Source organism: Podarcis vaucheri (genome assembly GCF_965113315.1).
Source record: "Podarcis vaucheri genome assembly, chromosome: 4".
Taxonomy (NCBI): domain Eukaryota; kingdom Metazoa; phylum Chordata; class Lepidosauria; order Squamata; family Lacertidae; genus Podarcis; species Podarcis vaucheri.
This window is the reverse complement of record NC_138762.1, coordinates 98,829,975-98,845,242: the sequence shown is the minus strand read 5'-3', so window position 1 is coordinate 98,845,242 and position 15,268 is coordinate 98,829,975. Positions and strand designations below refer to the sequence as shown.

Genomic DNA, 15,268 nt, shown 5'->3' with positions numbered 1-15,268 from the left:
AGTAGGGGACACGGACAGACACACACACAAGATTTTAAGACTTTCCCATCACAAGATAACCCATAAACCGCAAAACACAAATGAAACAACCACCATAAATATATTTTAAAAGCAATCATGGGTATATACCGGTACAGGTATCTGAAGAAGTGTGCATGCACACAACAGCTCATACCAATAACTAACTTAGTTGATCTCTAAGGCTCTAATGGAAGGAATTTTTTAATTTTTTAATTTTATTCAATTTTATTTTGTTTCGACTACCGGTAAAGCTAGATAGCTAAACACCCTTTGAAGCTCCCTTTTGTCCTGGCACAACAAACCAAGCCAGAAAACTGTAAAAGTGGTGGCGACAGGCAGGATTTCCTGGGAAATGCTTCCTGCTGTTCCATATCCCATGCTCCCAATCCTCCCGATACTAAACTTGCAACAATATGAGGTGCCAGGAATCAGTCTTGCTGAATTCCATTCCTTTAGTTGACAACCTTTCTACCCAACACCTGCTGTAAGGTAGATGTCTGTCATCAACAGGTGGTGGAGAAAATCTAAGAACACGTCCTGAGGCCACATTATGTGGAAAGCTCATGTTATGCAGCCACATGACAGCTTTTGTAACAGATCGGGGAAAACCCAACTGCCTCCTCGGTTCTCCAAATTAATCATTAAGTGCCACCTCCCTTGTAGCAGGAAAAGAAATTAAGGTTTAATGCGCCACAAAAAAATGCCACTTTTTGGCAGAGAACACCTAGAATGAAAGACACCTACAAAGACTCATCTGTTACTCTCTGCCAAAGATCCAAGTTTTGCGATTAGAGGTGCAGGATCACAGCTACCACATACCATCCATCAGCCCAAACATCTGTTTACATCTAAAAAGAACCCGAACATCTTATCGCTTGCATAAAAGCAAGCTCAGCGTTGCGAGCCAGAAGATTTCTCCCGGCGCACGAAATGGATGGTTGTTGGTGCCTCGACTCGGTAAATTGGGAGCTCAAGTTTAACCACGTTAGTAGCTAAGAACAATTCAGAAAAAATTGCTGCAAAGTGCAGCCCAAGCTTCATGGGTTGGAAATGCTTAGCAGCAGCGTTTCAGGAGCATCCTTGTCAAAGGGGCAAAGCAGAGTAGGGAGAGAGAAGCCCTGAAAGTAGAAAAAGTCAAGGAGAGCCTAAAACATTTGTCACACTCCTCACCACAATGATGTTTGCTAGTTGACCTGCCGCAGAGAAAATCTATCAGGCCCAAACCTACACAATTTTTCTCCCAAGAAAGTCAGGGAAGTTGAAACACAACCCAAGTGGTGGAGGGTTTTTCTGCAATTATTGATGCAGGATTGAGTCTGTCCCGATCTCTCCCATACATGGGAGATTACATTTGCGTAGCACAAATTTCACATGTAAAGCAGCTCTCAATTCAGAAGGATTCAACTGCAACGGGCAAGCCCCTTGCTGTGAACCAAACCTGGTGCCCCAGGGACAGACAGGCAATTTCTCTTTCCTTGCATCAATCTTATTCACATAGAAATACAGTTAAAAGTTACAGGACCAGAGTCCTGAATGGAGATCAAGTGCTGGAGCAACCAAAGGCAAGGAGAAAACATGGGGGACAGTTCAGCATTCCTCTCCCACTCACTCCTCCTGCTTTATAGGTGGATAAAGGTCCCATATCGGGTCTGGGCCCATGCCAGGCTATGGGTCAGTGTGTTAACCCCCTGGATTCCCCTAAGCAGGCCTGAATCACACTCTGAACACCCAGAGCCCACAGACATCCGGGAGATTTGGATACGTCCTGTACAATTCACAATAAAGACTGTCGTTACACGCTGCATTCTTCTATCTGCCATGACTAACCAAGCCTAAAGAATGCACCAAGGAGAATTGTACCACCAAGCATGCCCATTTAATGGACAGAAAATGACCGCAGTCCAATGAACCATTATTTACCAGCCTAGAAACAAGCCATGTGCCGACATGCACCTTCCTCCCCTCACATGCCTTGTTTAACCATGGTTTCCCTGATTTCTGAACCTTTAAGTTTTGGCTTAAGGGCTCCTTAAGCCAGTGTGATGCAGTGGTTAAGAGCGGTAGTCTCGTAATCTGGGGAACCGGGTTCGGCGTCTCCGCTCCTCCACATGCAGCTGCTGGGTGACCTTGGACCAGTCACACTTCTCTGAAGTCTCTCAGCCCCACTCACCTCACAGTGTTTGTTGGGGGGGAGGAAGGGAAAAGAGATTGTTAGCCGCTTTGAGACTCCTTAGGGTAGTGATAAAGCAGGATATCAAATCCAAACTCTTCTTCTCCCTCAAACCAGGATACAAAACTAGGGTCAGATCTAACTTTGCAGAAACCAGGTTCTTGAATTAAGGAAGAAGAATGCAGCAGGTACACGGCTCATTCCTGGACTGATAAACCACGGTAGGTCAAACTGGGATTGTTACATCAAATTGGAGCTGCATCTGCAAATTATGACACGTGTACCCCGATTCCCAACTACAATCACATGTTGCGAGCAAGTCTTGTTGATTTCAGTGGGGCTTACTGTTACTTGAAACTACCATCAATGCACATGTCCCCCCCCCAAAAAAAACCCTAGGTCCCTGCCTCATGGAGCTCACAATCACAGTTTTGACAGGGAGAGAGACAAAAGCAGGAGAAGAAAAATGGCAAGATAAGGACAGCAAGAGCAAGAAGGGAAGGGAATGTGCAAATAAAGATGTGGGTATTGCAGGGGTGCCCAAACGTTTTTCAAAGAGGGCCAGATTTGATGAAGTGAACATGCGTGAGGGCCGACCAAAGTTATTGACTTTTTTTAGGATTTCACACCAGGAGATCAGACTGCCACAGGGGCAGGATTAAAACAACCAGCGGGCCAGATTAGGCCCCCGAAACAGACTTTGGACATGCCTGGTATACAGTCTTTGTTTCAGCTGTAGATGAGAGGGAAAAGACTCCTTACTGCAGACTTAGCTGAATACACAGCTTGCCAGGAATTAAAAGAAGAGCAGGCATAACATACTAGAGAACATCGACCAGTGATCCTCAACAAAAGGAAAAAGACAGGAAGCAGCGTGCTGCTTGCTTTTCAAAATACCAGGCAAGAGGGATGGTACACAGAGGAAAAGGTTTTCGTAGATGAACAGTGAACTTGTGGGTAAAAGAGAGGAGAACAAAAATTTGGCAAAAGTCAAACGCTATCAAATGAAATGCAACTGCTTTTCGACACACACCTATGGCAGCGTGGAAGTGAGACAAAGCATCTGCCAGCTGCCCAGCTGCCAACAGCTTCTTTCCCATTTCAAGTTGTTTTTCGACTTCTGCGTTTATCCCACATTCCGCACCTGAATGAAGAAAAAAAATATTTAATATCGTTAAAAAAGAAATTGAATTGTTTTACTATTTTATTTGCTTCCCTCCTCCCTCCAAGCTGACACCACAACATTATCATATGTGAATATGAATATAACAGAATAAAAATCTGCATACATCAAGCCATGATGCAATTTCTGTTTCCTTTTCTCAAAGTTAAAACGAGTTCACTCCCTCAGATCATTAAATACGTAATAGTCATAAGATTTATAAAGTTAATTCAGTTTGCTGCCCTCAAGCGCATTTTGTGCTTTCAATGGGGTCATCAACGCAAACAAATACAGTTCTGTGTACTTTCTAGCTAGTTGCATTTAGAAAGAAAAGGAAGGAACTAAGGAATATGGGTTTTTTTTAATTCCCCTTCCTTTTTTGGTCTTACACCGATTTCCAAATCAAAGTTGCCATTTTCAAGTACAAATAACTTTTCCCTCTAAATGTTCAACAGACTCACTGAGCTCTGACAGCCAATATGATGATTTCCTTCCCCATTTCACGCATCATCACGGACAATAAAAACTCTGGAGGCCAAATTACATTATATCTGCGCAATCTCTTCTTACCTCATGCATGCCCTCAAAAAATATGAAGCGCGGTTATCTGGGTGTTATTAAGAGAAAAACTGAAAGCAAAGTTGTGCGAGTGTCTATGGAGGCTGTACAAGACTCTTATTACTTGAGATGAGTGAGCTATAAAGAGTTCAACTTTATCTTACGAAACCAGAGCCAGTATTTATATAGCTAGAAATCATATATAAATGCATGCAAGTGTGTCCCTCAAAGACAAAGTACAAAACTCCAAGATTGCAGTTTTCCACATACAACCACTAAATGTAAAGTCAATTTATTCATTCAGAATAACCATGTACTGCTGAGACTGTACCACTTTAAATGCTAAGGGCGCTACTGGCTTACCTGCTACCTAGCCTATAGGTCTCAGAGAAGCTGCCTGTAGTTACAAAGCTAAGACAGTGGGGTGGGGTGGAGAGTGGTAACACAATTCTCTCCTCGATGTGCAAGTTTTCCAATGCAAGGAGTTTTCTACGCCAAAAAACATTATAGCAGGAAACTCCTCCCATCTACAGTCTGAAGTGGTACACTCCAGCAGGGCTGTGCCACGTGATTATTCTAAATGCATAGGGATGGGGCATCATACCTTGAAGCAGATGAACACAATGCTTTTAAAGCACATTCAAAGCGCAGGGCTTCCTTCAAAGAAATCTGGGAACTGTAGTTTCCCACACAGAGACACACAATTCCCACCACCCTTAACAAACTACATTTCCCAGGACACTCTGAGGGAAGCCATGTGGCTTTAAGCATGCGCTGAGTGTGTTTTAAACTTAATTTTTAAAAATATATAGTGTTGCTCTACCTTTGCTCCTCAACATATCTATTTGGAAGTGTCACATGGGGGTTCATCAGAGCTTATTTACAGTTAAATGGTTGCCGAAAAGCACAGCAATAGCACTAGACACAATTCTATTCCTATCACAAGACAAGTGATCGTCATATGTGCCCCTGCAAACTCAGAATATTAGGATTTATTTATTTCCTGACATGGAATCTTTCTTCTGACATGGAACCCAAGGTGGCATGTATGTTGCTCTTGAGTGGTCACCCAACTGACCAGAACTGGTTCTCAGGTGGCATGGACAAGACCTGCTTAGCTTCAGCAAGGTGGTGACCTTATGTGTCTTCAGGCTATGCCCCACAGCCAATTAATAGACTGCATTATAATAGTATCATACATATGTATGATACTATGTTGACCTATGTATGCTGACCACCGAGTGCACAGATCTATAATGCGTACTGCCTTGATAGCCATAGACCCCAGGTCACAGCCACCCATGTGAGGATAAAGGAAGCACAGAAACACTATTGTGGTTGTTGTGATTGTGGAAATTTTTGTTTACACAGTATTTGCCATTGCCCAGTTCACAAATTAAATGCATATGAACCAACTCTGAGCCCAAGATCAACTTCTGAGGCCCTTCTTTGTGTCCCTCCTCCATGAGTTGTCCGGAGGGTGGTAACATGAGAATGGGCCTTTTCTGTGGTGGCTCCCAGTTTGTGGAATGCTCTCCGCAAGGAGACTTGCCTGGTGCCTTCATTATACACCTTTAGGCAGCAGGCAAAAACATTCCTCTTCAACCGTCTCTGGCTGAATAACATTCTATTACCTTGTACATGTGTTTGTGGGAACAGGGTTATTGGTTTTGCTGTGCTTTTGTTTCATTATATAGTTCCTGCTCTCATTTTGTATTATTATGTTGTGAATTGCCCTGTGACCTTGGATAAAGGGCAGTATACAGATTTAATTAATAATAATAATATCCAAGGAGCTCAGGACAATACACCAACAACAGCTTTTTACTAACAGGAAATGCTGTGTTACTACAATATCATCATTAGAATTGATATAAATATTTATATCTTCCTACATGCTCAAAGTGCCTCACACACATTATTACATCATTAGAACAGTTCTGTAACTTAAGGCAGGATGACAATGTCCTCTCCACTTTGCAGTTGGAACAGCTGAGCCTGGAGGAGGTGTCGCTTGCCCAATGTCACTCACAGTGAGATTTGAGCAATGCCGGAAAATAAGTAAGATTTTAGCTGGACACTTCCCAAACCATATTCTTAAACTGAAATCCTAAACAGTTGCTAGGGAACAAGGCTCACCGAATATAACTGAAATAAGATATGTATAGTCCTGGTCTGAAAAATGCTAGAGGATACTTTATCATCTTTGAACAGACAAAGACAAGACTCCCATTGCATCTCTCTTCTCTCCAACAATTGGCACAGAGTCATGATCACTACTGGCAAAACTTGACTCCCTCCCCTTACGGACAACACACAATAGGATCCCTCGCACATATTTGCTATGCTACACCACCCAAGCCCCTTCCTGAGCCCTGCTAGGGCCACCATTTGGCACCGGCCAGCAGATGAGCAGGTCCATATTCCACACGTCAACCCACGCTAGACTCTGTAGTGGCCCAAAAAGCCAGCTCACATTTTGCCGTTCACTATTAAGTGGAATTTCCCCGACGTATCCACCCCCTCTCACCCCAAGGAGGCCAGCTTTGCTATCATTTTAGGGGGTGAAACTTAATTTTTGCCAATTTCTTCAGTGAGAGGTCTTCAAAACACGTTTTTGGGTGTGAGGACTTCAAATCTGCTATTATTTTTATGGCTGGGCAATATTTAGCTTGGTAAGTCTATGTTAAAGCTCGTAAACTGCTTTCGGAAAACCAAGTAGTTTTAATTTTACCTTAATGATAACAATAACAACATACAATACAACTGCAAGTACTTGGCAGTCATTTCTGAGCATACCTGGATAGCTCGACTAGTTGAGCAGGGTGCTGATAACCCCAAGTTTGCGACTTCGATCTTGATATGGGACAGCTGCATTTTGCAATAAGTTGGACTAGATAATCCTTAGGGTACCTTTCAGCTGTACAATTCTATGGTTTTAGTGCTATTTTACACACACTTTCTACTTACCAAGCACAACAGAATCATACTAATTTAGCCAAAACACCTTTTGGATTCGCAAGCGCTGTGACCACCTTTTTAGCACCCGATTTGGAAGTGGGGAAAGTCGAAACGCCCTAAATTGCAGCACCTCATATATTGCCACAGTTTCCCCACCTCTGAAAAATAAAACAACTCGCTTAACTTTCCTCCTGGTAATTAACCGCCCTACTTCCCGGTTAAGCAAACGCCCGGGCTTGCCCACCCCAGTCCCGCAGCAGCGAGCGCTTCCTCCTCACCCTGGTAGTGCAGGTCCCACAGGACCAGAAGCAAGGGCAGCGCCGAGCCCAGCCTGCTCGAGTAAGCCCGGGGGGACACCATGCCTGCGGAGCCGCTCCGTCCCCACGTGCGCCGCCCGACCCGCCGAGAAGTTCACTTCGGAACTCTGGAACTCTCAACATTCCGAGCCAGGTTCCACGGGGTGGGTCGTGGGAGCCGCCGATTGGCCGCGCTGGCGCCTGCCCCGCCCCCTCGCAAAGGGGAACGTGGAGGGCAGGAGAAGCGAACTGTCAAAAGTCCCCGCCCCCGGTTGACTTGAGCATGCGCGTTAAGGGGAACCGAAGCCCGCTGCCGCCCTCACTTCGTGCCCTCAACTTTCAGCGCCGAGTTTACCTGTTGCCAACTTCGCGATTGGTCTTGTTTCGGATGACTTTTTTTTAAAAAAGACAGAATTGGTTTCCGAAGTTCTGCTGAAGAGGCAAATGTGCGCTTTCGAGTTACACTGATCTCCCCCCCCCCAGGACACAGAATCCTAGAATTGTAGAGTTGGAAGGGACCCCAAAGGTCCAACCCCCTGCGATACAGGAATCTCTGCTAGATCATACATGTCAGGGGGTCAGCCAACCTCTGCTTAAAAGCCTCCAGTGAAGGAGAGCCCGTCAGAGACTGTTTTAGGGCATTTGGCTGCACCGGGTGCCGATGTCACAGGGGGAGCCGCAACAATTATGTGGAACCGAGTGCAAGAGGCGGGTGTGTGTGTGTGTGTCACTGAATTTAGCATCACACAGGGTGCTGCTGAAGTTTGAGAGCCCAAAGTTCACCTCTGAGTCCATGACCTCTCATGGGAGTTTGTTCCACAGTCAAAAGGTTCTTCCTGATGTTCAAAGGAGCCAACTCCCCCACAATAAAATATTTCCCCACCCCCACCCCCAAGTTGATGGGCATTGCCATTCAAATAGGGGTGTGTGTGTGATGTCTTGTGATCGATTATGTGGGGTGGGGTTTCCTGGCCTCCCCCCCCCCATATTTTATTCAAGTTGTCACCGCTGCTGATGTTGATTTGGAACATTGGTAGGCAAACTAAGGCCCGGGGGCTGGATGCGGCCCAATTGCCTTCTAAATCCAGCCCGCAGACTGTCTGGGAACAGGGGCGCCGACTTATTAAAAATATTGGGGGAGCCCATGAATAATGAATAATAAATGAAAGCTCATGAATAATAAATAAGCTCATGAATATGCAAATAAAGTGGCACCGCCTCCTCGTGAGGGAATAGGGGAGAGCGTGCTGCGCCTATTAATCAGCTCCGAAGGAAATTGGGTGGAGCTTTTGCTCGGGAGGGAGGGCAGGAGGCATGCAGCCCGACCCTGTGCATTTTGGGCTGGGGGAGGGGCGCCTGAGATTATTGGGGGGGGCAGAGCCCCCCCAAACAAATTTTTGAGGGGGCTCGGGCCCCCTCAGGCCCCATGGAGTCGGCGCCTATGTCCGGGAATCAGCATGTTTTTACATGAGTAGAATGTGTCCTTTTATTTAAAATGCATCTCTGGGTTATTTGTGGTGCATAGGAATTCGTTCATTAATATTTTTCAAAATATAGCCCGGCCCCCCACAAGGTCTGAGGGACAGTGGACCGGCTACCTGCTGAAAAGGTTTGCTGATCCCTGATTTGGAATCTCCTTTCCTGTACCTGGAAGCCATTGGTTCGGGTCTTATCCTCCGGAGCAGGAGAAAACGAGCTTGCTCCATCTTCCATGTGGCTGACAGCCCTTAAGATATATGACAATGGCTATCATATCTCCTCTCTGTCTCCTCTTTACCAACTCCCTGGAGGTAAGCACTTAAAAAGGAGAAGTAACCTGGTAGGCTGATAGTGACCTGGCAGCAAGAAATGTCCTCCATGAGTTTAGGTGCTTTAAATGTAAAAAATAAAAAATGCCACAAACACCCACTAGAGGCCACTAAAATTATTCTAATAAATATAGGTATGTGTGTCACAGGCATTGGTGTACAGTACTAACTTATGAATGGCTGCTTTTGGCTGAACACAGCCTTGTCATTTTTTGTGATGTTGCATTTATGTGATGTTGCAATACTATAGCCAATATTCTCTACTTACCTAAAGAAACAAAAAAGTTGGATTATTTAGTTTTGTTTTTAAAAAACAGTAGTACCAAAATAATGTATACAGTAACATTCCATGTTATATTAGTATACATGCCACTTAAAAATAATAGTAATTCCTGTAGTGTAACTATGTAAACTAGCAAAACAAAACACTACCTCTAGGCTTTCTGTGAGCTTATACAGACAACAAATAAACCTAATTCTTGCCACTAGCATTTTTAACTTGTTATCACTAATGTAGTGGAGGGATAATCTTGTCCCTTCTCCCTGAGTTTTGAAAAATAATCAGTATAGCAGTCACTGGCATTTAATGGAATGGGCCACTCTATCTGCCCGCAGAGGGTCCCAGATTCAGTCCCAGCATCCCCAGGTATTGATGCTAAAAATCCCTGTCTGAAACTCTAAAAAGCTGCTGTCAGTAGACTGGGGTGAGCCAGGTGGTTTACCTTTGCACAAGGCAGCCTCCTATGACCATAGATGGTTTTATTCCATACACACCTGCAACCACAAGCAACTTGGGAACCATCCAAAATTCAGAGTTGTGTTGGGGGATGTTTTTAAACTTCCACAGCTGGCAAATGTACCTACCATCCATCTCTCCTTTTAACTGCAATTTCCAGGATGGAGAACCTGCGACCCTTCTGAACATTTTTGGACTCCAACCTCCATCAGCCCCTGCCAGCGAGGCAAATGCCCTGGGATGATGGGAGCTGTAGTTCAACAGTGCCTGGGGAGACCTGTGTTAGGCACACAGATACCCCACTGAAGTTAATGGGAAAGAAAGCACTCAGAACTGTGCATAGAATTGCAGCCTTTGGGTCCAGCGTTGCTCCGGCTGATACACATGGAACTCTAGATCCTTTTGCCAGCAGTCCATGTGAAAAGGATCTAGGAGTCATAGCAGACCACAAGCTTAATATGAGCCAACAGTATGATGCGGTAGCAAAAAAAAGCTAATGCTATGCTAGGCTGCATCAACAGAAGTATAGTGTCCAGATCAAGGGAAGCAATAAACCTGCTCTATTCTGCCTTGGTCAGAGACCACACCTGGAATAATGTGTCCAGCTCTGGGCATCACAATTTAAGAGGGATGTTGACAAGCTGGAATGTGTGCAGAGAAGGGTGACCAAGATGATATAGGGTCTGGAAACCAAGCCTTATGAGGAACAGCCGAGGGAGTTGGGTATGTATACCCTGGAAAAGAGGACTCAGAGGAGATGTACCGTATTTTTTCACCTGTAAGACAAGGTGTTTTTACCCAATTTTTTAGGTTGAAGTGCGGTGATTGTGCCTTTAACTTGAGTGAAACATCGCGCCTTGCACTCCTCCTGTGTAACATTGCGCCGCCCATGCACAAATGGAGCCGCGCAAAGACACCGCACGGCAAAAACAGACTGCCTACAGCCTCCCTCCTAGCTGTAGGGCAGGCAGAGTGAGAGGAGGCAAGCAGACTACGGAGGCCCCGTGGGAACCGCGAAAAGTGCTAAAAGTAATTGAAAAAAAATCTTCACCACTCAGCGATTGCCAGCGAGGGTACAGCTGATAGGCAGCTTGTTAGACGTGCATGGCTGTTAGCCTCTGGGTAATCCCCCCCCCCATTTTTTTTCAACAAGTCAGGGCAATTTCCCCCCATTTTCTTAATTTGAAGTCCCTCAAAATAGGGGGCATCCTATACATGGGGGTGTCCAATACACAGAAAAATACGGTATATGAAAGCTACTTCAAATACTGTACATATGTAAAGGGCTGTCACAAGGAGGATGGATCAATCTTGTTTTTTTCCTGCTCTGGTGGGCAGGACCTGAACTAATAGTTTCAAGTTACAAGAAAGGAGACTAAACATCAGGAAGAACTTTCTGAGGGTAAGAGGTCTTCAACAGTGGAACGAACTCTCTTGGAAGGTGGTGAACTCTCCTTCCTTGGAGGTTTTAAAGCAGAGGTTATATGTCCATCTGTCATGGATGCTTTAGTTGAGATCCTGCAGTGCAGGGGGTTGGACTCGTTGACCCTCGCAGTCTCTTCCAACTCTACAATTCTATGATTCTAACTGCTTTTTACTACATTAGCAGTCGGATCCTGCACTTCCAGCTGGGGATTCTCCTGCATTTGCTTGTGATGAGGATACGTTTGTTATTGTTCTGCACTGAGATCCTCTTGCCAGCAGGGCCACTCAGCCACACTGCTGACAATTCCAAGCAACCCTCTCATCTCCATGTTTCTTCCCTCTTGCAGATAATGGGATTAGCCTTGGCGAAGAAAAGAGGCGGGGAAGAGAAATGAGTCCAGAGAAGCAGCCAGTTGGGTTGGGGTGCATGCAAAGAAGAGAGGGGGAATCCAATCCCCTTGGGGACAAGCAGGGGGTGGAGGCTGTGCAAGCGAGGCTGCAATGCAACCCACCCACCGTCTTTTACTGAAGGAGGCATGATTCAGCAAGCGGAGATTGAAGGACACTGCCTGGGCACAAGCTAAGAGAATCCCCAGGACAGGAGAGGGTGTTATTGTGGCTGCTTAGCAATAGTGCATGCATGTCTTTGAGCTCTTGCTGTGGAGCTGAGTGTCTGCTGGGATAGTACCAGTTACTACTGCTGGAAAGGAGCAGCAGCAGATTTTCGATTTCATAAAAAAGGTTATTTATGCATGCTACCACTGCGGCCGATGTTTTATTGGCCCCAAAATGGAAAAGGAGCGAGGTCCCAATCAAAGAAGATTGACGGAATATGCACAACTTGTAGACTTAACATATAGAATAAGAGAACAAGAAGAACATACATTTAAAGAAGATTCGAAAAAGTTTATTGAATATATGGAAAATAATTGTGTACAGCTGAAAACGCTGGCGGCATTAAAATAAATTCAACAGTGTAATTAAGTTTTGATGGATGCAATAAGGGAATACTGAATGGTATAGTTTTTGTAAAATATGCAGGTATTTATGATATATAAAATGAACCATGGAAAGAGAAGGAAGTAAGTCGATGATATCTGAAGGATGTAAAATGAGTATTTTAAATTGTATGACAGAAAATTTAATAAAAATTTTTTATATATATATATTTCCGATTTCGATTACATATATGTTTTCAATTTCCCCCCACCAACCCTCTTATGTTGGGATAGCTCAGTCGGTAGAGCACAGGACTAGGTGACCCTCGTATCCATTCCAACTCTACAATTCTATGGTCCCATGATTACTTGCGCAACTACACATCCCAGAGCCTCGTTGAAAAACTCCTTTATTTGCAGCAGGGGCAGGCCAAGCAGGGAAAGGGGAGATGGGGCTTCTTCACTTTGGCCCTTGAGACCTGGCTCTCCCTTCCTCTGCCCCGCTGCTGTCTTCTTTTGAAGGTGGCCAGAAGTTTGTTGCAAAAATTAAAATGCACTTAACACGCCCAATTCCAGGAACACATTTCTTTTTCAGCCTAGCTAAACATCCCACCTCCCAGTTGCAAGGAATAAAGTTTCCACAGGCGTGCAGCATTTGAATTTTAGCCCGCATTAGAAACAAATCCCAATGTCTTCAATACGAATTCCCAAGCAATTTGCTTAGTTTTGCAACTTTATTTCCCACACTGGGAAGCTGTGTAATCGATCTGTGCATCTTAAAGTTATGTCTGCATTGATTAAGACTGCCAGCTTTAATCTGTATAACTTGTGGCTTAATTAACTTGCATATAAATCTGCAGATTAAAATCCCTTCTCCATTAATTAGTGAGATTGTAATTGAAGGCAAGCGTAGTGCCGTGCAGGAAACCCACACTTGACTCCTCAGGGAGCTAAAATTCACTGGGGGGACGACGACAGGGGACTTAACAGTGCAATCCTCTCTATGTCTATTTAGAAGTAAATCTAACTAAACTCAATAGATTATTATTATTAATTGAATTTATATACCACCCTATACCCAGAGGTCTTGGGGCGGTTCACAGAAAAGATCAACATAAAAACCACAATATATATAATCAAAATAAAAACAACCACCCAGTAACACCCCCCCCCAAAAAAGAGCCACATTTTAAAAGGGCACAGCTATTTTGCAGGCTGTGTAGAGCCAGGAGGGAGATAATAATCAATAATACGTTTAGAGAAGATTGGAAAACCTTTATTGAATATAGAGGAAATTATTGTGCACAGCTAAAAACGCTGGCAGCGTTAAGATAAATTCAACAGTGTAAATAAGTTTTGATGGATGTAATAATGGAAAACAGACTGGTATAGTTTTGGCCAGTGAAGGGGTAAGCATGCCCCTAAACGTTTTGTGAATCCTTGTACTTTTGTCCATTTACTGTATTTATTATTCCCGATTTGAAGTATAAAATAGTGACTTTCTTGAGTCAAAATGAGAGTACCCCTAAACATTTATATATATATTTTTAAAAAGCACTGTTTTCTGTAAAATATGCAAGGATATAAGATATGTAAAATGAACCATGGAAAGAGAAGGGGAGTCATGGATATTTTAAGGATGTAAAAATGAGCGCTTTAAATTTTAAAACAGAAAATGCAATAAAAATTAAATATATACTCACTGTACAGTATATAAAAGGAGGGAGAATCCGGGCGGCTAGTTACCTCCTAGCTTGCAGCACGTTTGCAGGGTCCGGTTTCGAACTGGACAGGGGGCGAGAGAACTTCCCGGGGGGGGGCTTGTTTGGGTGTGTGGGATGTGTGTATGTGTGGTGTATGTTGTGTGCGGGGGGTGGACTAGATGACCCTGGGCGCCCCTTCCCCCTCCATCCTCACTCGAGGGCTCGCGGCCACCTCACCTCTCCTCGAAGGCGCCTAGGCGGGCCGCGGTCGACCAGGCCCCGTTCCCATAGCAACGCGCGCGACGCGCCGCCAGAAGCGCCAGGCGGCCGCTGGGCCTAAATCCGCCGGGACGCGCAGCAGTCTCCTTCCCGCCTTCCCCTCACTGCGGAGCCGGCCGGGGGATGCGAGGCGAGCCCGGGGGAGGGCGGCCGGGCCCCACTGCCGACTAACGGGCCTCCTCCTCCTTCCCCCTCAGCCCTAGCGCGCCGCTGTTCTCGAGCATGGCTGCCCCGGCCGAGTCCGCCCCCGCCTTCCAGTTCCGCCCGCGGCTGGATCCCCCGGACTGGCGGCGCCTGAGCGGCGTGGACGTGGAGCGGGTGGCGGCCGAGGTGGACGTGGCGGCGCTGCAGGAGCACCTGGCGCACGTGGCCTTCTGCGACGCCGGCCGGGAGCGCTGCCCGCGGTGCCAGGCGCCCGCCGACGCGCTGCTGCTGAGGCTGCTCCGCCTGGCGCAGCTCAGCCTCGAGTACCTGCTGCACTGCCAGGACTACCTGGGCGCCCAGCTCCGCGCCACCCAGGAGCTGCTCAGGGCCGCCGACGCCCACCGGGACCTGCTGGCCAAGGACGTGGCCCGGGGAGCCCAGGAGGCCCGGCTGCTCCGGGAGGAGTGCAAGAGGCGGAAGAAGATCATCGGCACCCAGCAGATGATGCTCCAGGCCGGCGCCGCCTGCCACCAGGTGGGCGCATGGCTGGGTGTGGGGGGCAATGGAGGGTAGGAGGAGAGGGTGCACCAGTTTATCTGCACTTGGCTACTGGCAAGGTGCCCCAGGGCCGGTGGCCAACCCGCCATGCGCCCTTTTGTTGTTTAGTCGTGTCCAACTCTTCGTGACGCCATGGACCAGAGCATGCCAGGCACTGCTGTCTTCCACTGCCTCCCGCAGTTTGGTCAAACACATGTTGGTAGCTTGTCCAACCATCTCGTCCTTCCACTGCATGCAAAGACAGGCTCCGGAGGATTGAGCAGATGAGACCAATAGTGGGTCTAACGGTCAAGAAGTCAGCTTCTGCACATGCCGTAGAGGGAAGTGAGGGTTCATCAACTTGGGGAGGTAGCTCATCTTCTTGTTGTTTAGTCGTTTAGTTGTGTTCGACTCTTCGTGACCCCATGGACCAGAACACGCCAGGCTTCCACTGCCTCCCGCAGTTTGGTCAAACTCATGTTTGCAGCTTTGAGAACACTGTCCAGCCATCTCGTCCTCTGTCGTCCCCT

The 15,268-nt window shown here is 46.2% G+C and overlaps 2 protein-coding genes across 7 annotated transcripts in view; one reads left to right on the top strand and one right to left on the bottom strand.

Moving 5' to 3' along the window:
* DNAJC3 (DnaJ heat shock protein family (Hsp40) member C3) overlaps positions 1–14,075 on the bottom strand; it is a 48,504-nt gene extending 34,429 nt beyond the window's left edge. The window contains exons 1-3 of one of the 4 annotated variants that reach the window (XM_082218729.1): positions 13,975–14,075; positions 13,822–13,857; positions 3,225–3,335 (exon numbers count right to left, since the gene is read on the bottom strand). In XM_082218729.1, coding sequence (XP_082074855.1) covers positions 3,225–3,291 — 67 coding nt within the window. In that variant the 5' untranslated portion in view covers positions 3,292–3,335; positions 13,822–13,857; positions 13,975–14,075. Of the gene's footprint in view, positions 1–3,224; positions 3,336–7,150; positions 7,326–13,778; positions 13,913–13,974 lie in introns of those variants that run through there. The other 3 variants (XM_082218728.1, XM_082218727.1, XM_082218726.1) reach the window with 3 other exon arrangements.
* A 60-nt stretch (positions 14,076–14,135) lies between these two features.
* DZIP1 (DAZ interacting zinc finger protein 1) overlaps positions 14,136–15,268 on the top strand; it is a 35,211-nt gene continuing 34,078 nt past the window's right edge. For all 3 annotated transcript variants that reach the window (XM_082218611.1, XM_082218610.1, XM_082218612.1), the window contains exon 1: positions 14,136–14,735. In XM_082218611.1, coding sequence (XP_082074737.1) covers positions 14,280–14,735 — 456 coding nt within the window. In that variant the 5' untranslated portion in view covers positions 14,136–14,279. The remainder of the gene's footprint in view (positions 14,736–15,268) is intronic.